The sequence below is a fragment of the Micropterus dolomieu genome, linkage group LG06 (assembly GCF_021292245.1).
Source record: "Micropterus dolomieu isolate WLL.071019.BEF.003 ecotype Adirondacks linkage group LG06, ASM2129224v1, whole genome shotgun sequence".
Classification (NCBI taxonomy): Eukaryota; Metazoa; Chordata; class Actinopteri; order Centrarchiformes; family Centrarchidae; genus Micropterus; species Micropterus dolomieu.
The window spans coordinates 15038686-15065210 of NC_060155.1; the positions used below are offsets into that span (position 1 = coordinate 15038686).

General features: G+C 41.5%; 1 protein-coding gene across 3 annotated transcripts; it reads left to right on the forward strand.

Annotated features, from left to right (window-relative positions):
• Positions 1-67: 67 nt before the first annotated feature.
• Positions 68-23587, forward strand: gigyf2 (GRB10 interacting GYF protein 2). Of its 3 annotated transcripts, none has more exons than XM_046051664.1 (29): positions 68-171; positions 2133-2184; positions 2375-2534; positions 2709-2804; positions 3695-3803; positions 8545-8650; positions 8794-8834; positions 8925-8957; positions 9135-9311; positions 9975-10177; positions 10293-10440; positions 10768-11001; positions 11138-11310; positions 11604-11760; positions 11864-12030; positions 12907-13001; positions 13259-13387; positions 13553-13683; positions 13783-13883; positions 15667-15807; positions 15927-16085; positions 16165-16422; positions 16511-16633; positions 16788-17021; positions 18591-18787; positions 18917-19068; positions 19175-19377; positions 22585-22726; positions 22825-23587. In XM_046051664.1, exons 2-29 carry the CDS (start codon positions 2147-2149, stop codon positions 22890-22892), a joined length of 3975 nt encoding a protein of 1324 aa, XP_045907620.1. In that variant the 5' UTR covers positions 68-171; positions 2133-2146; the 3' UTR covers positions 22893-23587. The 3 variants fall into 3 exon arrangements, with proteins under 3 accessions (XP_045907620.1, XP_045907621.1, XP_045907622.1); XM_046051665.1 differs by having other exon boundaries at positions 19175-19368; positions 22582-22726; XM_046051666.1 differs by having other exon boundaries at positions 9135-9236.
• The last annotated feature ends 2938 nt before the right edge of the window (positions 23588-26525 follow it).

The following is a 26525-nucleotide window of genomic DNA, read 5'->3' on the forward strand; positions in this document are numbered from 1 at the left end:
TATTCACCTCCTTGTTTGTGATTACGTATCTTACTGGTCAGCAAATCTTTCCTGGGCATACGGGTTTTTAGCTGGTGTCATGTGACCCAGACTCAGCCATCTTGTGGAAAACGGAGAGAGAGAGAGCCACACAACTCGCATACAAACCTTGTGCTGTCAGAACAAGCAGAGGTAAGACAGCCAAAGTTTAATACACTAGCAAAGACAAATCGTACATTTAAGTAAAGTGCCATGTTCTGGGGAGCTGGGGTGCTTGGGACTGTTGTTAAACCACCATGTTTACTTGGCCTTGCAGCACCGGGGTCCAGTGTCTCTGAGCGTGTCCGGGCCGTGTTGCGTGCGGGACGGATTGTTGTGGATCCAGGCTACGCGAAGGCCGCATGTGGCTAGTTAGCCAACCTATTAGCAAGTGTTGAGGATAGGGATTAATTTATGCTATAGCGGCGTTGCATTTGTTATATAGAATATATGACAAGACGCCGTTTCCTTTGGGAGACTGTCAGTAACGTTACATATATAGCCAGCTATATATTTACGCCCAACAAGCAAGCATTAGCTACGTTGGGATAAAATGTTGCTAACAAGCTAGCATTAGTTGGCCAACTGATGCTCGCTAACCCGCTAGCATAACCACCGTAGGCTGGTATGTCATCAGCATGTAGCACTTTAACTAGCTAACATACAACTCTGCTGCCACTTCTCAGCAAAACCAACTACATCTCTATTGTCAGCTTTTAATCGTTATGAAATGTGTGCGATTATCAGTTGCTAGTGCCCTGTGATTAACTGAATTATCTATGTTAGTTGTTTATTTAACTGGTTAGCTTGCTACGTTAAAGTTAGCTAGCGCAATGTTGGTAACCGATTATGCTTCAACTTAACCTTCCCGTGGGACCATCACGGCTCGTAGTCAGTAGTGCGAGCCATCTTTTAACATTGTTCAGTAACGTAATTAACGTTAACGTCAGTATGATCGATAACAACAGAGTGGGTCGGCCCGATTAGCGTTAGATAGGATGAATTAACGTTAGGTGTATCCCCTGCTTTCCTGTTAGATTAGCGTTAACGCTGAGTTTCACGGTGGACTCTTCACACAAGGAACTAAGGTTATACGGGCAAGTTTGCAAGAACATCATGGCCAGTCATTTATTTCCCTTACTTAAGCCGTTTGCTCCTTATCAAAAACCCAAGTCTGGCATAATCAAAATGATCAAAGTTGTGCTATTGTCAATAGATTGGCTAGTTTATTGGTGAGCTTTGGCTCTTAAATAATTCCAAACGAGTCATGACGTTATTTAAACTCAGCCGGTCTTTAGCTATCACTTCTAACACAACTCGTGTAGTGGAATTGCCACAAATGTCGCTAACTTAAGTTGAGTTGCTGTGTTTTTTGCTTTAACTACCCAACATACACGTGGCTTATCCTGGCTTCCATATGGTCAGTGGCACTGTGAGTCCACTGTCTGCTTTTGTACCCGATATTTGAAGAAGCGTCACTACATTATTAATCCTTGCGTTCAAGCCTAAGTGTAAGGGAAAGTATTGGCAGTGGAGACACTCATGTAAACAAACAATTGCCTTTGTTGACAAAACATGATTGTTTTTTGTAGTTTATTTACTTAAGTAAAGGCAAGCCCCGTTGTCAATTACAGGTGTCTGACATACCCTCAGTGCAGGCTGGGAGACTTCTTAAAATAGCTTTAGCAGATTGAAATTGTACACTTCTTGTAGGCCAGTGGGATGGGCTTCATCCTGAGAAGTTGGGGGTGAGAAAGTATTCATGCAACATACAGTAATTGCAATAGCATAGTCTAATCTTCCTTGTCAAAACGTGCATAAAAGTAATATTAGAAGAGGTACAAGTAATACAGCTAATACGACTGTTGTATCTCTAGTATATGAACAAAACTAAAAGCATAGACTACTAAACTATTAGTACATGCTGGTTAAGTAAAATGGGTGACATGGATAAATATGTAGGATTTTTCTTTTTGGGCAGGGGGGAAACAACACACAGTGGTGATGCATGACTTTGTCTTGCATTTAATTTGTTTTTCAACAATAGTACTATCACTCCATAATGGTATATTCTGAGTGGTACTAATCATTTTCCTCCCTTTTTGTATTTGTAGAACTTCAAGGAAGAATGGCCGAAACTCAGACACTTAACTTTGGACCAGAATGGTAAATGAACTGGCATGAATCAATGATTAGTGAAGGAAATGATTTGGAGGTTGTGAAACTAGTTTGTAGTTGGAGCCCAATTCAGCTTCATACATGTTCAGACATGCGGATTGCCACCTCAGATTTTGTGGTGTCTCCCTTTCTTCTGTCCCTTCTGCTTTTACTACTCTTTCTCTTTCTTTCTCTGCAGGCTCCGTGCCCTGTCTGGAGGTGGTGGCGGAAGTGGGGGTGGTGGAAGTGGCTGCGCTGTTGCCTCTCCACCCCTCTCACCTGCATTGCCAAAGTATAAACTTGCAGACTATCGCTACGGGAGAGAAGAAATGTTAGCACTTTATGTAAAGGATAACAAGGTTGGTAGGCTTACTACGTCTGCTGCTTAGCTGTTGATGCAGGGTTTCAGTCAATGTGATTTACATACAAATTATGTTCCTGCTGAGATTAGATTTGATGTGTTATAACAGATTCTTTGAAAGCCTTATGTATCTTATCAGTGAAGCTTGTGGTTGTTTATTTTTGTCATCCAGATCCCTATAGACTTACACGATAAGGAGTTTCTGCCCATATTGCAAGAAGAGCCCTTGCCGCCTCTGGCACTCGTGTCTTTTACAGAGGAAGAACAGGTAGGACTGCTTGTTGTAATATAAGGTCTCTATCTTGATGAGTTGTTAAGATCAGAAACCTTTTCTGACTAATCAACCAGACCTAAATAAATGTCATATTGGCCTTAGGCCATTTGGCTACTTACTGTCATTTTTTGGATTATAGACTTTTTCATCGGATCCTGTTGCCAAGGTGATGCGCTCGGCCCAAAGTTAACTTCCGTTCTGTTTGTTTATTGCTGGGAGCCTTTCCAAAACTAGACCCTCGCCACTTCCACTCCGACACGAAGGGAACTCTGCTTGGAGTCACCCTCACAGCCAAATCGAGCTCCCTAAAGGGGTATTTGATCCAACTAACCCACGTAGGGTAAAAATACAGCAGCCAACTTTCGGACGAACTACCCTCTCCCCAGCGTAAATAAGATCTGACGTTACCACTGCACTCGGTGCTATAATATGTGTATCAAATAAACAACAGTTGTATTGTCACACGAAACTCACATTGAAAGAAAGGTCCCCCATCGTGCTGCAAAGGGTGTTACACATCTTCAGCAAGCCGGCATCGGTGCTCACTCAGCATTTGAGGGTTTAACAACCCACTACCACTCCACACCACTCATTGATTTTGGATGCCACTCAGTGTGACGGACCCTCCACATGAACGCGCAAACAGAGTGGAAGTAGGTAGGGAGAGGGAGGAGCAAGCAGTTTTGTAGAGGCCCATACTTGCTAACGTTATTTACTTGTTATGGATTGTTTGAGGAAGTTTGCCAGAAGTTAGGTTTGGGCCAGAGTAATGCACATGCGCAGTACCATTTGTTTATGTTGTTACTGTTGAAAACATCTATACAGAGAGAGCTGAGAGCTTGCTCTTCATCCCCTTACTCTCCTCCCCCTATTTGTATTTGCAGAGAAATTTTTCGATGTCTGTAAACAGTGCAGCTGTACTTCGGCTGACAGGACGAGGAGGTGGTCCGATAGTAGGGGCACCAAGAGGCCGAAGTACCTCAAGGGGTAGAGGTAAGAATTTAACGCTACTTCTACACTAATTCTTTTTAATTTAAAAACGAAAACAATCTCCGTACAGTGTTTTAGCACCAGTTCAGACATACTCTGCGTCCATACATGCCTGAAAATGCATATTACTGGACGCATGGGCGTACCCGTGTTAACTGGAAGCAGATGGACTTCTTAGTAGTTGGGTGCTTAGTTGCAGAAAATACTATGAATGAAGAACGGTAGTAGTGAAAAGTAAGACCAAAGATTTCTTTCCTTGAACCTTTGACGAGGTGGAGCTGTTTTCTGAAAGCTGCTAGCATATACAGCAAGGTCAGCAACCCCTGTAATTTGTTATCTGAATTAACCGCCGGTAATCAAGGTTGGTTTTCTTCTGTAAAAGGGTCACATGATAAGGGCGTGACGAATCAGGGAGGGACACGTCATGACCAATAAGACCCAGTCAGAGTGTCTGTCGTGTCTGTTTCTGCCCGTTCAGACTAAAATGCAATCCTGGAGTTTTGTATCTAAAACGGGGTCTGCAGCATTTTCAAGTCTCATTATTAGGGGTTAGAAAATGATGATGAAATGAGAACATATTACTGTGGATGTAGCTTAAGATCATACATGAATCAAATTTCCTTTTTCATTTCAATTAGCTGCAGGTGGAGTTTATGGTGTGGAAGCACTAGGGTAGATTTCATTTTTTTAAAAATGAAAAAGCTTTTTAAAAAAAAGCTTTTATTTTAGATGTTCAGTGTTTCTGTCTATGAGGTTTCAGATGTCTTAACAGCTGCAGATAGTTTAGATGCCTATGAAGAATCCCACCAATTTGTCCACAGCTTGAAATAAGGAGGTTAACATTAGTACTCTGTAGGTGCTGCTTACTCAGCATACTCTTCGTCAGCTCCTTGAACTAATAATTAATGTGTCTAAAACATGGAAAACTCCGTTTACACACACTATATGTAGTTACTGTTGGTCAATGTTTAGAGAAGTTCATTATACAGCAACAACGTGAGCTGATGAACTTTTTATGAACCACCTAAATTGGACATGTGAAGTTTTTTTGAGAAGTCATATCATACAGAGGGTTTTATTATAAACAGGACATAGTCATAGGCACAAAAATCAGATGTTGACATAGGGGTGTGTTAGAAAATTGTGCTATGCTTAAGTATTTTAAACTGTAGCAAGCCTGTCTAAAAATAAAGAGAAAAATCGTCTTCTAACAGGGTGTGTGATATTACGATATTAGATCGTGAACGATTAAAATGCCTCCACGATCTGCCTTTTCAGAGAGACTGTTAGTATCGTGCTGCAGTGCGCGATATCTATCAGTTCTGTGGCTACACACGCAGTTGACAGTTGCTCTGTCGACATGGCAAGTCGGTTGCCTGCGTCCTCCGCTGTCTACAAAGGCAACACTGTAACTGTTGGGCGTCATAAAATTAACATCAAAGTTCCCTGTGTCCCCTGGCAGCTCTGCCTCAACTCTCTGTAATTTACAGAGTTTGTTGAAGAACACAAAGACTTGTTGCTAAAGTAACATTAACCACGGCTAACTAGCTGCCGTTATCTAATTAGCTCAATTAACGGTCATAGCTGTCTCGGCCCGGACTGGGAGCTCGGAGCACCTGGGGAGTATATTGTGTCTAACGTTATACCTCAGCATTGGAGATTCTCAGGCCAGGATAACGTCAGTGAGCGGTGCCAGATCGGGCACCAGAACTGAAGCAAAGCAAGCGGTCAGTGAAACCGCGCTCAGCAGCCTCCCAGTAAACACGGGATGAACAGGACAGTTTCTTGAAGAACAGATGGATTTACTTTTAGCTAAACCGCTAAGTTAACTGCATCTGTCTGTGTATGTCGCTAGTTTGCTCGGTTAGCCGTGCTGCTAGATGTCCTATTAACTGAGTCGGTCCTGTATTCCCTGTCGTCAAACTGTGTTGGTCTCGGAGGCTGTGTTCGGTCCCGGTCCAGCCGCAGTGTTCACTCACTGACAGATAAGCTAACCAGTCTGCACAGAGCACAGAATCTGCATGACAGGGAGGGGGCGTAACGTACATTCAGGCTATTGGTACTGTAAATGCCAGTCAATATCTGCAACAATTCCCTCCCTGTTTTTGTGCAGAAGCAAACAGCACATTAATGGGAAAATCAATTAAAAAAAGGTATAGTAAAATCTTTAAAATGTTGTAAGAACAAAATGTTCAGTTCTTTGTTTGAATGAATCATCAGTCAACATTGTATACAATTAATAAAGTAGTTTATTTTTCTCTTTTAAACCAACAAACCATTAATTTAGAAACAAAATAGTCTTAGAAACAAACATGAAAAGGAATCATGATCCTTCCTGAATTAAATTGTGATATATTTGTCATATCAACCACCCCTATTTTGTCAATAGTTCACCACAATATTGCTGTTTTTCACCTGACGGACTCTAAGAGAAGAAGAAAATGTAATCGGTAACGTAATCACAGTACCACAAAATAAAAGTAATGTAATCTGACTACTTTTAGTTACTTTTGGATTACTTGTCAAATAGGCAAATGAAGACTAGAGTATCAATGATGCGTTGTCTGCTTAGTGTATTTTTAGAGAAACATAGAATAACAATAACATAACATCTCCCGTTCCCAAAATACTTGTTTAAAGGTTTTTATATGATAGGCTTCGCACTATGTGACCACTATGGCAGTATCTGGCCCATCAATGACAAAAACGTTGTTTTGTAGGTATTCTTGATGACATTTAAGAGTTGGAAAACCATTTTTAAAATGTTGATGACTCTTTTGGCACTTGTATTAATTTAGTGTCCAATGCAAAGATTTTTCATTATAATGCTGCTGAAGCACAGTGTTTCTGGGACCGCGCCCCATTGAATACTGTACAAAAACAACTTTTGTCACTGATTTTGGTGAAACGGGATGATTTTTGATGGAGAAATATTGGAAATATGGAGTTCGTTACCTACTAACTTCAGCAACAGTTACCAGTTACCTGCTGAAGTTGGTTACCAGCTGCCTAGCTGCTATTAGCAGCTCAGTTAGCTGTGCAACCACTAGTCAGATTAGCTCACTCTGCCCGTACTGGGAGCTCGGAGCCCCGGGGGAGTGTTTGTGTTTACCATAGACCGTATGAAGGTGTTTACACCTTTACTCAAGCACTGGAGGTTTTCAGGCCAGAGATGGGGGGACCCAGCAGGGAGTTATGGCAGGGTGCAGTGCCTGATTGCGAACCGGAGCAGCACCGGGCAAGCGGGTAACTGTGCTAAGCAGTCTCCCAGTGAACACGGCATCAACAGGACCGAACACAGCCTCAAAGGGAATCCGGTATTGAGAAGACTTACACAGAGGATAGCTTTACTTTTTGCTAAACCGCTAACTGTAGCCTGTGGCTGGTTAGCTCACTCGGTTAACTTAGCCATGCTGCTAGCAGTTCTATTACCTTACTCAGCCCGGGGTGCCGAGAGCCAAACCCGGATCCAGTTTGCATGGCGGGGTTGGTGGATGTAACGTTAAAACACAGTTGGCGTTACTGGTGTCTGTAAACGCCAACCAATACCTGCCACATGTCCCTCCCCAGCTATTTGGTTTTACAGAAACACATACCATCTACTGTTTATAACAAAAAATTATATGGAGCCAAATAGCACTGCGCTTTCTGTTTCATGGAAACTTTTTGCTTAAAGTAATCCCAATGAGTAATCCCCGATTTTTCAAAATGTACCTGTAATCTGATTACATGTATATTTTCTATACTGTAACGGAATACAGTTACTTTTTTTGTATCCTAAGAGCATGTGTGTTGAGAGATGTCATTTCTGTATTTTGTGTATTTAACCACATTTTCAGCTGAGGACTGCAGCTTACTTTGGCTAGCCTTCAACTCATCAATCATGATTTCAGTTAATTGCTTAAGTTGCTGTTACTGTTACCTTGTCTGTGGTCCGCTGGCAGGACTCCGGCTGCTTTCTGATAAGGCACCGTCGTGCTGTTGCCGAGGCGACAAAAGTTTAGTTTTACAGTGGACGGACGGTAACATTAGAGTTGTTTTCTTTAGCTTGAAAAAATCCCATACTTTGGACACTTTCTTTTTTGTCCCTCGCTGTTTTCTCTCTCTTCCTCCACTATGCAAACAGCTCCATCATAATCACGTGTTCACAGCGTAAACGCGATGTGCAACAGTAATAAATGTCCCTGCGAAACACTGCTGTACAGTTACATGGATTAAACGAAGCATCGATGCCAAGAATTTGTTTCGAAGCATTTTATGAATCGATTTTATCGATTAATCGTTTCAGGCCTACTCCACAACCCTGATTGTCATTGTTGCAGCGTATTGTGTATGAATCACGGAGTGGACAGATTCATTGAAAACCGCAAGAGCTAGTTTATTGTACATCTCCTGATGTAAAAGGAAAGGGAAAAATACAGCATCATGATTCAGCAGATTTGTGCACTGGAGGCCGATAGTGACAGTTATGTGTGTGTCTTTGGTAAAGAATATATAAACCAGAATCATTTATTCACCTGAACACCTGTGACTTAAAGCTGCAGAAGGTGAAGGTATAGACTTTCTGGTCTTTTGTGGAAAATCTCAATGTTTTGTGCTGCTTTCCGCTGAGGTTTGAACCACATTTGGTCCTTTTGATCACAATGTTAAATATCCTACCTGCTGCTTAGCAGTTGCACACAATAGTTAGTAAATAGAGCTCTTTTGGTCATATTAGTTCCGTTCAACTTGTGTTTGGTTTCAGGCCGGGGAAGAGGAGATGGAGGGTTTTACCAAAGAAGTTTTGATGATGTGGAAGGTTTTGGTCGTGGTGGGCGAGAGATGCATCGCTCCCAAAGCTGGGAGGAAAGGTATTAAAATACTCATTTGTGGTGTCAAGTTTTTTTTTTTGTGAAGTCTGCCACATACAGAAATTATTTTCATATTTTTGCTAAACAGCACTTAAACATCTTTTTTTGTTATGATTTTACATAATGTGTGTTTTTCTCAACAGGGGCGATAGAAGGTTTGAGAAGCCAGGTCGAAAAGAACCAGGTAAATTTTGTTGCTCAAATAATGAATACATGATGTCTCATTGGTAAATGCACTGGCTTATCTACTTATTGCTCTCTGTCATCCTGGCAGATGTTGCTCCAGGACATTTTCCCATGAATCACAGTAAGTGTGCCTTTTGTACAAGTTTATTAATCAATCAATAGAAAGTTCAGATTTCTTTAGTAGGTGTAAACGACAGAAATTATTGTTTTGACTGATTCACAGCATTCAGTGAGTGTGCTAATCCTACTACAATGTACCTACAATTATCCTGCTTAACTATCCCGCTACTCTTTGCAGTCCGAGTCAACTATGAGGATGCTGCAACAGGCCTACCAAGGAAGCACGACTTCACACGTTCAGAGAGTGAGAACTGGCGTACTTCTCGTGATGATCAGAATGGTGAGGATGATGAGGGGGGCTGGCGCCTGGCGGGTACCCGACGGGACAGTGATCGGTGGTGCCCCCCGAGCCCAGGTGGGCACTGTACTGACCACATTAACAATACATTTGTCTTTGATACATTATCTCTGATAAATGTATTTGTGGTGTTCTGCCAGTTTTTTTTTTTTGTTTGTTTTTTTTGTTTTTTTTTTGTATGACCTGTGTCAGAATAAGGTACATTTGTGTGTTGAAACCTGTCAATGGTTGTGTGGCCTGTTATTTCATTGTAGCACACAGGAAAATATCATTTCTTACCACACATCCTGCTTTCGTTAAGGGGTATTCTCCAGTTCCAATTTTATTACTTTATAGGGGCTGATTAAGCCCATCACTGCCAGTAAATCTCTATACTAGCAATATACCAGAGTTTATAAATGTGCTGTCGGTGGCAACGTTCCCACACTGGCACACATGTAGTTTTATGCTAACCAGCAATGATTGTTTTGCAAGAGCTGAAGGGAAGAGCAACTTCAGTGGCAGCAGCAACTCGGTATGGCACCAGATTTTCTGTTTCTGATGGGCCGTTGGTTAGGGTTAGCCAACCAGAGGTAAATCACTTTGTTATTTTGTGGATCTACTTTGTTCAGTAGCACCACTGGTGGCCAAAAAGTTTGCTGATCATCTTGATAAAGCTAAGGTAGATCACGATATTAAGATTGAATATAGAATGCTAACTATATTCCCTTTTTTCCCCAGACGGACCTCGGGCAGCAGGGTGGCCAGATCAGCGGCGCCGTTTCCCATTTGATGCAAGAGAAGATGAGCGTGGCTACAGGAGACCGCGGTCAGGCAGCGGCAGTCTGGAGGACGAGAGGGACAGCCTGCCAGAGTGGTGTCTGGAGGACGCAGACGAGGAGGCGGGCACCTTCGATTCATCAGGGGCGTTTTTGTCACTCAAGGTAAGATGAGACCCGAATACCACAAAACAACAAATACTTTTAAATGAAGTACTGATGCACCATTTATTTATATAAATGTATGTTACTGTAATTGCGTTCTTTGTTGTGCATTCAGAAAGCCTCCAAGGAGCCAATCCTGGAGGAGGCGGAGCTCGATTTCAAACCCTTGGAGGAGTGTGAAGAGGGCCTGGAGGAGGAGGACAGTCAGCCCAAGGAGACCAAAGAAACTGAAACAGAGGCCAAAAGAGAGGCTGGACGAAAAGGTAAGTCATTTTGATAGTTTTAGTGCTGATTTTTTAATGCATGGATATGAAGTCAAATGAACTTCAATAACTGAAATTCTATGTTCATAGTAAAAAAGACACAATACATGGCTTGGCAGATAGTGGCTGCTTTGTCTGCAAACTACCATGATAAAATAGGAATTTACTGTCAGTAATTTCAAAGCCATGTCATGAGAAAATGGATGTGTTGAGGAAGAGCAGCTATTGTCAATTACTGCAACATCGACCGTAATTTAAAACAAAAAAAATTTAATTGAGGATTGTATTGGTTATGATTCCATCTTGTGTCTTGACAATTATTTTTAGAGTTGGCAAGACTCTCAGAGGAGGCTTCCCCTGTTGCTCTCCCAGTGTCAGACCCCCAGGCTCCTGCCCAGCCACCGAGCCAGTCCAACAGAACAGAAGAGTCTGAGAGGTCAACTGAACGGCAGCCGCCCCTGGAGCTCCCGCCAGAGCCCTGCAAAGTCCCCCTGCACATCCCCATGTCCAACAACATGCTGGAGTCCCTACCCATGGCCCACATTTCTACCACCCATACAGGTGGGATTTGATAATTAATTACGATTTGATGATTAAATATTTAATTACTGCGAAAGTAGGAATTTTTTGACAGTTGGTTCCACCTACATGGAAGACCTCCTAATATCTGCTTTTTCCTCTATACTGTTCTATGCAGAAGTATCTGCTCCATCGCCCGCTGTCCAGCTACCACAGCAAAAGAACATGGAAGTTCCTGTGGTGATGAACAATCCTTTGCCCTTTCCCTCAAATATATTGGCACCGATTGGCAGGCCCACCGCTGTGCCACACGACACAGATGAAGATGAGGGACTGAAACACTTTGAGCAGGTAAATTAGTGGCCTTTAAACATTAAAAACTGTCACAAGATGGCGGGGCTGTCCTCAAATACAATTCCAATAACAGTTGCAAGATATGGTTTAGAGATAATATTATGATACCAGAGATGTGACTATCCTTCAAATGAATCCTAACCTATTAATATTTCATGTCCCATAAAAGACGATAAAACAAGTTGTCACACAATTTCTGTCCACTAAAACCCCAACAAACAAAGGGGATAATGGGTTATGTATTATTTTATTTTTAAATTTTGTCTGTCTTGGCTCCCGTCCTTCCCCAGGAGGCAGAAAAGATGGTAGCATACCTACAGGATGGTGTGCTGGATGATGACAGACTTGCAGCAAAGACTTCAGAGAAGCCCAAACCTGCCGGCCTGCCGCTCACCCATGAGGCTGCTCTCAAGTGGTTCTACAAAGACCCCCAAGGGGAGATACAGGGTAAGATTGGAAGAGGTTTTATGTGCTCAAAATGCTGTACATTTTCAAAACTAATCCAGTATCGTCCCTGAATATCTTCTGCTCTCTTTTGGTGCTTTCTCAGGTCCATTCAGTAACCATGAAATGGCTGAGTGGTTCCAGGCTGGTTACTTCACAATGTCCCTCTTAGTCAAAAGAGGGTGTGACGAAGTATTTCAAGCACTTGGAGAGATCATGAAGATATGGGGGAGAGTACCGTTCACTCCAGGCCCTGCACCTCCACCTCTACAGGTACGCGTTTACCTTATGTGGCCACCTTTATTCCTCAAATCTGGCAGTACCAGCCACGTCCTGCAGGTGGGGTGGTAATCCAGTCTTTTTTATAAGAAAGATTCACATATCAGTTAAGTGTTTCAAGACCTTCAATTTTGTAGAGGTTTTTCATGTAGCGATTGAGTGGGGTTTTTTTTCTCTTCCCTGCATCATTGAAATCATGTGAAAATGTGTGATGATTTCTGTCTTGATTTTAAATGACCAGAAAATATAGACAGAGATTAACCAGATTTTTGATCTGGCTAACAGAAACACATATTTGGCTGTGTAAATGGAGCCTTTTATCATTTGAACAAAGTGAGTAAATTTCTTAACAGCCAGCAACTGAAACGAGTATCAGCAGATGGAGTATGAGGTCTCTATTTTTTATTATAAAAAAAGAGACAATGAAAATGTTTGCATTTCAATGATCTGATGTACTAGATTAAATTGTAAGTTATTTATTTTTACAACATTGATATGGTGACAGTGGATATGTTTGGTTTTTTTGTGACCAACTGACCTTGATTTCAAAGTGGAAATAAATCTTTACTAATGAGAAAAAACTAAATCAATTGCACAACTATTAACCACCTTGAAGTTGACATTTAGTGGAGGTACCTTTTTAGTGGTAATTGGAGCCTTGGTTGAATACGGAAAGGTCTGTATTTACAACTAGATGCCGCTCAGACTGTCACATTACTCTGAACTTCTGAGTGAACAGCAGTTTTGAGGTCTAAACTTTCTAAGCCATCATAAAGATTTTGGCCCAGACATTTGCTTGATGTCAAATGTGTGCATTTACCTTTTGCTTGTTTGTCTGACTTATTATGACTGTCGTCTTATGTAACACAGGGGGATGGTGATCAAGAGAGGCTGAAGAGGCAGCAAGAGCTCACTGCTCTCAACCTTTACCAGTTACAGCAGCTCCAATATCAATACCTCCTCAGGTATGCCAGGCTCAGATCTGACAATTTTATTTATTTGCAGTTGCAGCATGATTGTTACATGATAAAAATGTTCAAATACACACATTTATACATAACATTTAATATAGAAGTAGGTTAGAGTTGATCTATACCTCACAGCATTAAATCACATTGATGCATAAGGAAATCTAACATGCAGTGTACAAATTCATCCTGATATTAACTCATTAATTAATTTTTCCAGTTTTTCTCTCATCTATTTGTCTTCCACTGTTCAGGCAGCAGTATGCTCAGGCCCTGGCCCAGCAGAAAGCTGCAGCTCTTAGCTCTGCTCCTCTTCAACAGCAGCAGCAGCACCAACAGCAGATCAACCTGCTTCTACAGCAATACCAGACTCTCAAGATAAGGTCGCTGACACATACACTAGTGCACATTCATGTCTGTATCACCCTACTACCTCTTAAATCTCTAAAATACCTCTGTACCCATTCTGTGTTTAGAAATCTTACCTTGCATTGACATCAAGGAAGCATGCCAGTTATTAATGTTTATTTTTTCTTATGTTTTTGTAGAGCGTCTGAGAGCCCCCTTCCTCCTGTTACCCGTTCCCTGTCTGTACCAGACTCTGGTTCTGTGTGGGAAATGCAGAACCCATCTTCTCAGGCCTCCATCACTCCCAACCTTCAACAAGCTGCTCCGAGCAGTGAGTTTCTCCCATAAATATTCTGTGGTGTTTGCTTCATTTTGAATCACGTTCTCATGTTCTAGCAGCTGTAATGCATGATATTTTATCACTCAACAGCGTGGGATGGCAGCAGCGTGTGGGATTTACCTATAGACTCCATGGCACAGGCTCCAACAATCGAGCAAATGCAACAGTTGGAGAAGTCAAAGTCTGCAAAGGTAAATAACAGTTTTGTTCACTTTACTATTTCATTTTTGTCAGTGTAAAATCAGGGTACCCGCGGGGTCTTAAAAGTATTAGTCTTAAATTTCATATTCCAAAAATAAGTTCTTAAAAGTATTAAATTTCGTTTACCAAGGTCTTAAATTTGTTCTTGTCCTTTAGTAGGATTAAGTAAATGCCGTAACGTCATAAATAAACACTTTTTATGTGTGTGACTGTATTTTACTCCGTTTGGTGTGACACTGATGTTATATGGCAGTACCATAGACTGTATATAAAAAGGGCAGTGCAGGTAACGTTACTGTTTACATCAGTGTTCACCTTTACGCTCTGGACTGTGGAGTGTTGGTAGTGCAAGAGCTCTGGCATCCAGCTCTGGCGCGTATCAGTCAGTTATGAAAGAAAACAAAACGCCTCTGACTTGCTACTAACAAGCTAACGCTAGCTTGTCGCCTGAGAATGGGAAAGTGTCTGAAATTCAGAAAGCCAGAGACACGACAAGTGGCGGTTGAGGCCGAGGACAGTGGCGTTCACACTATGGCGAGCGCTAATGAAACAGTGGAGCTGGAAGACCCGCCTGCAGGTTCCAGGTCAGTTAATGTTACAACAGCAATGGAGAGACAGTTGTGTATGAGGACCGTGTCTGTGTGTGTCGGCGTTGCGACACTGTTGTAGGGTAACGTTATGTGAGTGGAAACATCCGACATGCTAACGCACATTAAACTTATATCACTCAGATGCGCCGATCACCAGGAAGAGGAAAAAACAAACTGGAGCCCAACTCCTTATCCCCAAGCCAATACTGTAACACTTTATTTCAAACAGCCTTAAGATGCAAAAACCCAACAGGATGAATAATCACTTAAGCAATTGGCATATTATATTACATTACCTTATCTAGCCAAGGTGTAACTAATTGTAACAACTAATACCGCACAATTTGTTTGCAAGAGTGCACAAATATTGGATTTGTTTCATGGGTGTCATTTACACTGGGGATACTGGGGACATGTCTCGATCACTTTTTTTGAAGCATTTGTTAAATATGTTCTGAAAAATAGCTTGCAACAAGAAATGTTAACAAAAAAATATGAAAATACTTTGACAAAGGTTTATTTGCACAATAAGAAAACATTGCAATGCCATTTAAATATAAAAGAAACAAATTTTCATGTCCAAAAGAAGTTTCTTAAGCTAAAAAAACAACCTCCTGAGTTTGAATTGTCATCTGAATCTCTTTGTATAAATAAAGACAATTATACCATAGATTGGTGCAGAAAATGTCTCCAGAATGCAGGAAATTGAGTGTTTAGTGCTATATTTTTCTAGGGGACCCTCCCATTTATATATTTCAGCACTGAATATTTCATCAAATAGTTTTTAATTTTCTTGTCTTGTTCTCGGTAACCCAGTCGTGCATGTCAGCTAAGTGTATCGTCACACCCCTAATTTGAACCCCTATGTCCCCACCACTTTTCAACACAAAGTGACGCCCTTGATTCATATTGAAGTACAAACACACCCCAAAAAGCTACAGTGTATTAAATATTAATGTCTTATAATAAAGTTTTTATTAAATTCATATAACTAAAATTCCTACAGATTTTTTATTATGCGGCAGTGAAGTTAGCATTAAATTTCATCCTAGGTGGAATTAAAAATGTCTTAAAGTCTTAAATTTAACTTTGAGAATCCTGGGGGTACCCTGAAAATGATTAGCTTAGATGTAGATTATAGATGAAAGATTAGTCAGAAATGTTTTTATTTCTCATCCATCAGTTGGAGCTGGAGAGGCGTGAGGCAGAAATGAGAGCCAAAAGGGAGGAAGAGGAGAGGAAACGGCTGGAGGAGGCCCTGAGAGCTCGACAGGAGGAGGAACGCAAACGCTTGGAAGAAGAGGAGCTGGCACGGCAAAAACAGGTATTAGGAGTATTTGAACAATATTTATCTGAATCACTCGAAGCCTTTGAGCTTCTGTTTCATTGTGAGCCGCTTTTTCTCGATTACCGCTGAGACTGACTCGCTATTGTAAACTTTAGGAGGAGGCATTAAGGCGGAAGCGAGAGCAAGAAGAGGCACAGCGTAGGCAAAAAGAGGAAGAGGAGAGACTGGCACAGGAGGAAGCTCTCCGTAGATTAGAGGAGAGGCGGAGAGAAGAGGAGGATAGAAGGAAACGGGAGGAGTTCCTTCGCAAACAGGTAAGCTAATGAAAACACGTCAAATGCTTTACCTGTTTTCTGGACTTTTCTGGAATTGCAATGTGTTCTACCTCACCAGGAAGAGGAGCGCAGAAAGCAGGAGGAACTTGAAGCACTGAGGAGGCGTGAGGAGGAGAAGCGAGCGGAGGAAGAGGCGGCTGCCGCTGCTGCAGCGGCGGCTGCTCTGGTCCAACAACAGGAGGAGGAGCAGAAGAGGAGAGAGCAGGAGGCCCAAAGACAGCAGGAGCTGCAGAGACAGAGGCAGCAGCAACAAGAGGCCCTCAGAAGACTGCAGCAGCAGCAGCAGCAGCAGCAGCAGCAGCTTGCTCAAATGAAGGTAAGGGCATGGAGGATTGGTCACTAAAAATAGACGGGAAGTACAAAATTTATTTAAAGTTGACAAAATACCTCATCCAACTCCACAGCTTCCATCCTCTTCAAAGTGGGGCCAGCAGTCGTCCAACGCTATAAACCCGACTCAAAATGCCCTGTCACTGGCCGAGATCCAGAAACTGGAAGAAGAGAGAGAACGACAGGCACGGGAGGAGGTAAGTCAGCCTGGGTGTGTTAGGTGTCTCTATCACCAGCAGTTTAGTACCTCTTGAGTGAAAAGTAATGATTTTTGACAGTTTTGTCTTTCAGCCAAATGCCATTTTTGTGCACACTAATTCATGTCCTCCTCTTCCCTCCTCACCCCCACAGCATCGACGTCAGCAACAAGAGCTCCTGAAGCTACAGCAGCAGCAGGCCTTGCAACACTCTCAGCAGGCCCAGTCTAAGCTCTCTGGTTGGGGTAGTGTGCCCAAGCAGCCGGTTATTACCAAATCTTTGCTGGAGATTCAAAGGGAAGAAGCCCAGCAGATGAAACAGCGGAAGGAGCAGCAGCAGCCACAACACCCCGTTGTCACCCCACAGATCCGCACTCAAACCAGAACTGTACGTGACCTATATGATACTGCGTCTTATTGGCTGGATGAAAGTTAGGTAGAGCCACTGAGTTGGGTGTGGATTTTGGTGGATTCAGCACTTAAAGAAATTTTGACTTTTGAAATTTTGTCATACACATACATGATTTATTTGTGACAGCCTGCCTACATTTTTTTTTTTTTTTTTTTTTTTGCGTGCAGCTTTTTTATTCACTCAGCCCCCTTCTTGTCCCGCGCTCGCTCTAACACAAACACAATGACAACAGACCTGTCTGTGATTAGACCCACCTCTCAAGCACAGGAGAAAGATTATTGTTTGCTTTTCCAAGAAGACAGCTGGGAGCCTAAATAGTGAGGATAGCTATTAGATAACACTAGAGTACGGCTGGGTTGTCAGTTAGTTAATGTTAATTGTTTGTGTCGAGGCAGAATGTTTGCTACCTCAATCCATATGAAAATATGTTCAAAGACTTAAAAGGGCTCGTCCTGATGAGGTGCATAGACAGTCTGGACCAGAGCTATTAGCAGAACAGAGTACCTAGAAACATAAGAAAAAGAAAATGCACGTTGGAAAGCTAAATCATTAATATGTTTTGAATTGATTTCCAGGCTTTAACCAGTGCTGCTGTGGCAGCTGAAGTAGCAAGAGAGGGTCAGGGAGGGATAGCTGTAGCTAATGAAGTGACAGATGTAGGAGAGGAGGAGGGCAGCAGGCAACATGCTGCAGTGGGAGAGCCATCTAGGGCAGAAGCAACAGGTGAGATGGAAAGCAAACACAGATGTAGAAGCAGGGCATAAAAGAGTTTTTTGACACAACATGAAGCAATGGAGCTGTAGCCTAGATACTGTGTTCAGTTATTTATTTCTCAAAAAGTACTTGGCAAGTGAAGTATTTTCAGTGGAGCACCTTTTTATATATGGTGTTATTTAATAATTAATTTAAGAAAGCATGGGTGCGCCTTCCTCATGTACGGACACTCTCTCAACAGCAACCCCCCCTGTCAGTAGCTACCACCACAAATAGAATCTAATTCTGTGGCAAACACTGTAAAGTTAATATCCAAAACATTGTTTAATGTAGTTTTCATTTCACAGCTCAGTTGGGCAGTTTGTAAATCTGAATTGGCTGCTTGAGGATATGACTGGCTTGAAACGGTTTCACTTCACAAATCTTTTAGAATTGTAAATGAAAATGTCAAGGCTATTGTTATTCAACTCTTTAATTCCAATAACAATAGCAAGTGGTCTTTTGCAAAAGAAGGAAGTAACAATTCGTAGGTAAATCATTAAGTCGACTTGCAGAAAAAGAAAATATAGAAGAATAGAAAAAGAACTATTGTCATCACTGATTAATTTGTTCAGTAATTTAAGCACAAATGCAGAACGTTCCCTAGTTCGAGCTTTTCAGCTATGAGGACTTTATGCTTTTCTGTTTATTATCTGATAGAAAACTAAGTATCTTTGGGTTTAGAACTGTTTTGAGCCGAACATAGACCAAGCAACTGATATGTATGTAATAGGCAGATTAATCAGTACTGAAATTAATTATGACAAGTGTTATGTTTCACTCCTGTCACAGACATCTCTGAGTAACTCGGTGTGGGGGTCTGTGAACACAAGCACCTGCACTAATTGGGGCTCAGACAGTATCTGGGGTGACACTCACAACTCGAACATGGGCTTCTGGGATGAAGCTGTGAAAGAGGCGGTGCAGCAACCTCCCCCACCCAAGAAAGCCAGCACGCAGAAGAACAATAAAGGAAACGCCAACCTCAGGTATTTATTAAGAAGCCACGTCTTAGTCACAACCTCTGTTGAAAAACATGATATACCATTTGACAAATATGAGTAATACAGAGATCTTAATGACTTCTTTTTCCCTTCCTCCTTCCTCTACATTTCAAGTAACTCTGTGAGTGGGCGGGTCAATAAGAAGGTAGAAGAGGAGGAGAAGCTGCTAAAGTTGTTTCAAGGGGTTAATAAGAGCCAGCAAGACACCTTCATGCAATGGTGTGAGCAAACCCTGCACACCCTCAACACAGCCAACAATCTGGATGGTAAGACTTTAAAAATATGTTTTGCAAAGGCACACCACCCACAGCTATTGATAGACCATTTCTGGAAGCCCAACTCACAAATATTCTCCATCTGTCTCCATGCCAGTTCCTACGTTTGCATCCTTCCTGAAAGAAGTGGACTCTCCTTACGAGGTGCACGACTACGTCAGGGCCTATCTAGGGGACACTCCTGAGGCCAAGGACTTTGCCAAGCAGTTCCTGGAACGTCGTGCCAAACAGAACGCTAATCAACAGAAACAGGCACCGCAGAATCAACAGCAAGCCCTCAAGCAGCAGCAGCAGCAGCAGGTGAGCGAGACTGAGTTAAAGGCTCATATGGGTACCAAATGTTTTGGTCCCATCTTGCCTCACAAGGCAATGCAAGAGAAGTCTCTGTCCCCTTCGCGCCCCAAAAATAGTTTTTGCTCTTTCAGAGGAAGTCATCTGACATAGCCAGTTCTGTTGCACTTATTGGCCACAACTGTTATTTGCTTTTTTGGTGTAAATCTCTCACCCCTTTGGATCAGCCCAAGAAGATGTCATTGCACTGCTAATTCATTGTTTCCCTATGGGCATGAAAACCAAATCTGTCAGTGTGATCCTCTAGCAAAACTGGTCTGGTTTATTAGGTACAACTTAAGGGGATTTAAGTGACTTTGAACGTGGTGTGGTTGTTGGTTGGTCTGAGTATTTCAGAAACTGCTGATCTACTGGGATTTTCACACAACCATTTGTAGGGTTTACAGAGAGTAGTCTGAAAAAGAGAAAAGATCCAGTGATGCGGCAGTTATGTGGACAAAAATGCCTGGTTGATGTCAGAGGAGAATGGACAGACTGGTTTGAGATGACAGAAAGGCAGCAGAAACTCAAATAACCAAGGTATGCAGAAAGATGAAATGTGGTATTACATTGCAAGATGTGGATATTTTACAAACACGGAGCAGGTAATACAACAGTGTAGATGTCATTGGTACCACATTGGTTTTGATCGTTTTGATTGGCTACGTCATTAACAAGCCTCCTCCACATGTGACGCACCTGCTACTGTTAAAACGTAAAAATCCTAAAGATGAGTTCTGTGTCATTTCGGCAACTTGATGGGGAAAGTCAGCAGTGCAGACACACACAGGAAGAGAGAAACAGAAAGTGTCGTGGGCAAATAGAAACATACATCTCTCTGCTCACTTTGTAGGGATCATTTTGTAGGAAAACACTGCTGACTGTCTGGCAGCTACGCTAGCTCTCTTCTCCCACCAACACATGCATTTGCTTGGCACAAGTGACATTTTTGAACTTCTTGCTACACTGAAAACATTTTCTTCCTGCTGGTAAGGTATTTAATTTTGTCTAAACGCTATTTATTGGCAAAATAACTTGCAAGTAATGGTTTCTATGAATTTGTACAAAAAGATATCTGCTTGGGGTGTAATGGGGTACAAAATCCACTGTTTGGTATGTACCTCGATAGAGCAGGGAGAACAAAAAAGAAAAGATATTTGTCATTTATTTTGAGAAATCTAAGCATATGATGTGCCATAAGTCTTACTGTAAAAGTTAGGGAATTAAATTTATACTGTCAATAAATAAAAGCAAATGTAAGTAACTCAGTAACTTGACCTGTTAATTCCTGAACAACTGCAGCTTGTGCTCATTATACAGGGCAGCACAACAGACAGACTCAAATGCACACAAAGACAGCATACGGTCACACATCTGCTGCAATAAACACTCTTGTAACATTAGTTATTACTTTGGTACAGTCTGAAACTGCAGTGCGAGGCTCCCTGATCACCACTGTGGGGAGAAGGACTCCAATCTTGTTCAAGCTAATCGACACTTTCAGGTGATGCAGTTGTAAATAGCATGTTTGAAGTGGATCAACAGACATATCTGACTTCAATGAGTTAAACAATGTCGGCGCACAATTTTGACCCTAATTGTTTTCCATTTTTGCTGTAACTAACCGGGAAACCGTAATGCTTCTATACAGTTAATCTAAATGTCATGGGAGGATCCTTCAGCTCTGTTCTTGCGTTTGTGTTTGTCATTCGGAGGCAGCAATGCTACAGTAGCTTTACTAACTAGGCTAAGCCAACCAGCATGATATAGCTGATTTACATCAACTGGTGCACTGCCAAAATGTTCAGGGTAAAACTCTCTAGAATTTCTGTTCCACTTGTGCGAGTAGTAGACATAAATGGACTATTTTGACCATTTACTATTATTTTGTAACTACAGTAACTTTAGGGTCACAGAGCATGCTGAGCCAAACGTCCTGTACAGAAGGGTTCTAACATCTACGACTGCTGTTGGTGACACTATCTGGTGTAAAGTACTTAAAACTTTCTAAAATTCTAATACAATACACGTCTTTTTTTCAGATCCACACAATATCTCCTCACAATCTGCTAGCTGTCTGTTCTGTGTGTGTGCTGAAAAAAAATCTGGTGTTTGTACACAGCACCAGCTCTGTAAATGAGAAAACAAAGTAGCCCACACCACTCCACACAACACTATTTCAGCCATTCCAGCCATGATTTGTGTGTCAGGTAACTAGGACTGAAACGATTTATCGATTTAATAAAATTCTTCAACACAAATTCTTTGTATCGATGCTTCGTTTAATCTATGTAACTGTACAGCACAGCGTTCGCACATCGTGCTTGTGCTGTGAACACGACGTGATTATAATGGAGCTGTTTGCAGAGTGGGGGAAGAGAGAGAAAATAGCGAGGGGACAAAGAGTGACCAAAGTATGTTATTATTTCTAGCTAAAGAAAACATCAACTCTGTAATGTCACAGTCCGTCCACCGTAAAACGAAACTTATGTCGCCTCGGCAACAGCACAAAGGCAGCTTCACGAAAAGCCCTGGTGTTCTGCCAGCGGACCACAGACAAGGTAACAGTAACAGCAACTTTAGCAATTAAATCATGATTGATTGTTGAGTTGAAGCCAAAGTAAGCTGCAGTCCTCAGCTGAAAATGTGCACACGTGCGTAGCTGCAGCCGCCAAGCAAAAGTACTGTACTTCTTAAACGACGCATCGATGAATCGTTGAAATAATCTATGGAAGCTTCGATTACTAAAATCATCGTTAGCTGCAGCCCTACAGGTAACGCTGTGAATGACTTGCCCACGGACATTCAGGTTAGTATCTAGTTGGCCAACATATGCTGTTGTGATGTTAGCTGTGAGTTGTGCAAGAGATGTTAGTTGTGATGGAGCTGGTGTCCTAGCTTTAAGACCGTCACATCCTCTGTGCATGTTAGCACAACATGCAGCAACTGTAATGACCGCTAACCCACAACCTAGCTAATGTCATTTACATTACTTGTTGTGTCGTTGTCTCTATATCATGGTATTTTTCATGTTGGATTTCTCCAGAATTGCTTACTCCACTTTAAGTCAGAAGTAAAATTTTGACTTTGCTGCCGTCTTAGACCAGAACTTCACAGAAAAGCTTTTTCTTCAACATTTGAATCAGTTATTTAAATCCACATTTCTCTCTTGCTCAGGATTCTGTATGGGGTGGGACAGGATCTTCGTCGCTCTACCAGTCCAACCATACAAGTGGCCAGCAGCAGCGCTTTGAGACAGTCACCTCAGGGAAGAAGAAAAAGAAGCAGAAGATGGTCCGTGCAGACCCCAGCCTTCTAGGTGAGAGCAAACACCCATCTAAAAAATCTGCAACGATACATTGCTGCTTTTTTTATATCTCACCTGCTAACTGTATGTTTCTTTTTAAAATGTTTCAGGGTTTTCTGTGAATGCGTCATCTGAAAGATTGAATATGGGAGAGATTGAGACTTTGGAGGACTTTTAAGGGACTGCAGCCCAGCAAACCCCACTGACTGTATCTTATTTGAGCAGCAGCTGTTTTACCTGAACCCCTGCCGTGGCCCCCAACTGCTTCCACAACTTTCACCTTTATTTTCAGTTTCCCATTTATCAGACAAACTCTGGTAATCCCTCATAAATTCCAAATTGTGATCTCTGAGGCTGGGTATGTTTTCCTGTTGCTTATGGACCGAAAATCTGATGAAACCCCTTGAGAGAAATAGGACTGGAGCAAACTGGCCTGTGAAATATCCGACCAGCCAAGAGAGCAATCACCAAACTAACTCAAATCTCTGGACAAAGTCTGCAGAGGCAGAAATGTCTGTTCAACATCAGCTGCTTGGTCCCGAATCACGTCCTGTTGTAGAGTGACAACAAATTTCAAATTTGGCTTCCATTGTATGGGATTTTTTTAAGTGTGGTGATAGGGGTATTGTGGGAAAGGTTAGAGCGATTATATCCATGTTTTTGTTTTATTTATTGAAAGTTTTGCCCTCAGTTTAATCCCCCCCCCCTTCCCTCCCTATTTTCTGCTGGGTGTTCATGGATAATGACGGCAAAGTAGAGCCCAAGGATTCGTGCCCACTTATGTCCTGTTTTAAGGACATGTTCAAAAGTTCCAAGTAGTTATCTATTTCTTGTAAAATACTAGGCTGTTTAAAGAATAAACTTTCAATTCTGCATCTGTATTATAATATATGAAAATGATCTGCTGGAGTCAAACTTTTTTATTGCAGTATGAAACAATAAAACAGTCTATTTGTGGGCTGTTCACACCTGTGTCTGAACTATTTAGAAAATCCACTTGTGCAGAATTCACTTGATTCACATGCATTCACCCAGTCACACTACTATAAATTGCATTTTACAGAGATCATATTAAGAGCTGGAAATGGATAAAATAAGATTAGTGATTGCCAGGTGTTAAAGCGAACATTAGAATAGGATGAAGCCAGATAGTGGCATTCACAGTGTTAACGAGGTAAAGAACATTTTTAATCCCACCAACCTTGAGAATTCAGATAAATGAAAATGAGTAGTCCTATCACATGCCATTCTCCTGGCAATCTGCTGCTGTTCCTATTTGCGTGTAGACAGTTTGACCCAAGCAGACCAAGTGCATTTTTTTCACCAGAGATGAGACTGATGTTGAAATTGAAAACTAGCCGTTAAGTTTTAACAATATGTAGACCCATAAATTACAATTCGGGAATATTTTTCTGGAAGTAAAACCTCACTTCAGCGCTTGGTTGTAGTGCATATTTCACAATCGATTAGTCATGGTCTTTACATCTCCAAATAGGAAATGAAACCCAACAATTCCTTTTTTAATGAAAAGCAACATCATATTTCCAAGCACGCACGCAGCTCGTCACCATACTGAAGCAAAAACCTTTGTGAAAAGTCTTGACAGTCTGTACTGAATGTCTCAAGACTTATCAAAAGAAATGGATAAGTGTATAAAGCATCTGTTCTGCCAGAATGCTTATTTTCTCAGGCTAATGGCTCTTTAGCTGACACGACACTCGTGACATGATTCTCAAATCATCAAAATATCAAGTTGTTAGTGTTTTCCTCTATCTCCTACTTTTGTGATTATATTTGACAGCTATATTTTATAAAAATTGACAAAACATACAATCAGCTCCAGGTTCCCCTCAAACTGACATCTGCCTATTTCACACAAGGGTTAGTTAACTAATGGGTGACACTGCTTGTAAAAACATTTGAATGTCTTTTGTGGCTCAGGAGGAACTTTAAGTCTGAGAATATAAACCTGGGCCGGTATTTATGTGCTGAGAATTCATGAAATGTTCTCCTACTTTCAAACTTAAGTGTAAAAGCAAGTTAATTTTCTTAATGCTAAGAATCACTCTTTACTCTGCCAGTTCTTGAGACCGCTCGAGAGGTCACTTAAGTGGTTAGGAGTTGCCAGTAGGGGCTTGTGATGGCACTGTGGAGACAGACATGCGCAAAGCTTTCAGGAGAGGATGAATGTTTCTGAATTATTTGATAATGTGCAGTAAATCCAACGGTATTGTTCGGACAGAGCAGGCATCACCGAATTGTCATATAAACAATTATGGCACTTAGAGCTTCACACAGTCACACGTTCATCGACTTCCCAACAACTCCCTGCGTAATCCAGGGTCAAACACAATTCATGCAAATAACCGGTTTCCCAGGAGTAGTAGGTGCAATTGAAGGCACTTGTATAAAGATCATTGCTCCCAGTTTAAACGAGAACATTAAAGTGAACAGGAAGAGGTACCGCAGCATCAACACACTAGTTGTGTACAATGCCGACTACAACACTTTGGATGTGGTGCCCAAATGGCCAGGGTCTACCAATAACGCACAGATATATTTCATCTTTCATTTTCAATGTATACATCGTTGAATGTGTTGTAATGTATTCTCTTGAAACGTATTTATTGTCAAATGCCTGTTAAATGTAAATTCCTCTTAGGAATTTCACCATTCAATGTGAATTTAATCTGAGAATATTCTTAAATAAGGAAATCTATTCAGTGATTGGTCTTTGCCCATGTCGTCTTCCAAAATCCCGTGTGGGGCACAGCAAAGTGTTCTGAATCGGCTTCAACACTTCACTTAAATTAGGACTGAGATGCTTCATAACTAACTTTTAAGAAGAAGAAGACTTAAGATTTTTTTTTTACTTTTAAGTCAATTCTTATTGGTGTCCTTATGAGTAATTCTGAGAAGCTTGATAAATACGGGACATGATGATGTGGGTGTGCAGTATGAATTTATAATGAAAAGATTGCTGGTTGTATTATAGCCTGGCTTCAGACCTCTGAATCACCACCCACATCTCAGATTTGTTCAGCAATTTACATAGGTCTGGCTTGTCCACTTACAGCTGTAACCTCAGCAAGAGAAACAAGTCACCAATAAGACTTTAGTAGGTAGAATTAAGAATGGGGACATCATTTTCCAACATAGCTAACTACCTAGCTACACAGTCTAAAATAGCAACAGGAAGGTGGCAGTAGGTGGGGGTGAGATCGACAGTACCCTTACAGAAACAGCAACTCTTATATACATATATCATATACAGTGAGGAAAGTAAGTATTTGAACACCCTGCTATTTTGTAAGTTCTCCCACTTAGAAATCATGGAGGGGTCTGAAATTGTCATCGTAGGTGCATGTCCACTGTGAGAGACATAATCTACAAAAAAAAATCCAGAAATCACATTGTATGATTTTTTAACTATTTATTTGTATGATACAGCTGCAAATAAGTATTTGAACACCTGTCTATCAGCTAGAATTCTGACTCTCAAAGACCTGTTAGTCTGCCTTCAAAATGTCCACCTCCACTCCATTTATTATCCTAAATTAGATGCACCTGTTTGAGGTCGTTAGCTGCATAAAGACACCTGTCCACCCCATACAATCAGTAAGAATCCAACTACTAACATGGCCAAGACCAAAGAGCTGTCCAAAGACACTAGAGACAAAATTGTACACCTCCACAAGGCTGGAAAGGGCTACGGGGAAATTGCCAAGCAGCTTGGTGAAAAAAGGTCCACTGTTGGAGCAATCATTAGAAAATGGAAGAAGCTAAACATGACTGTCAATCTCCCTCGGAC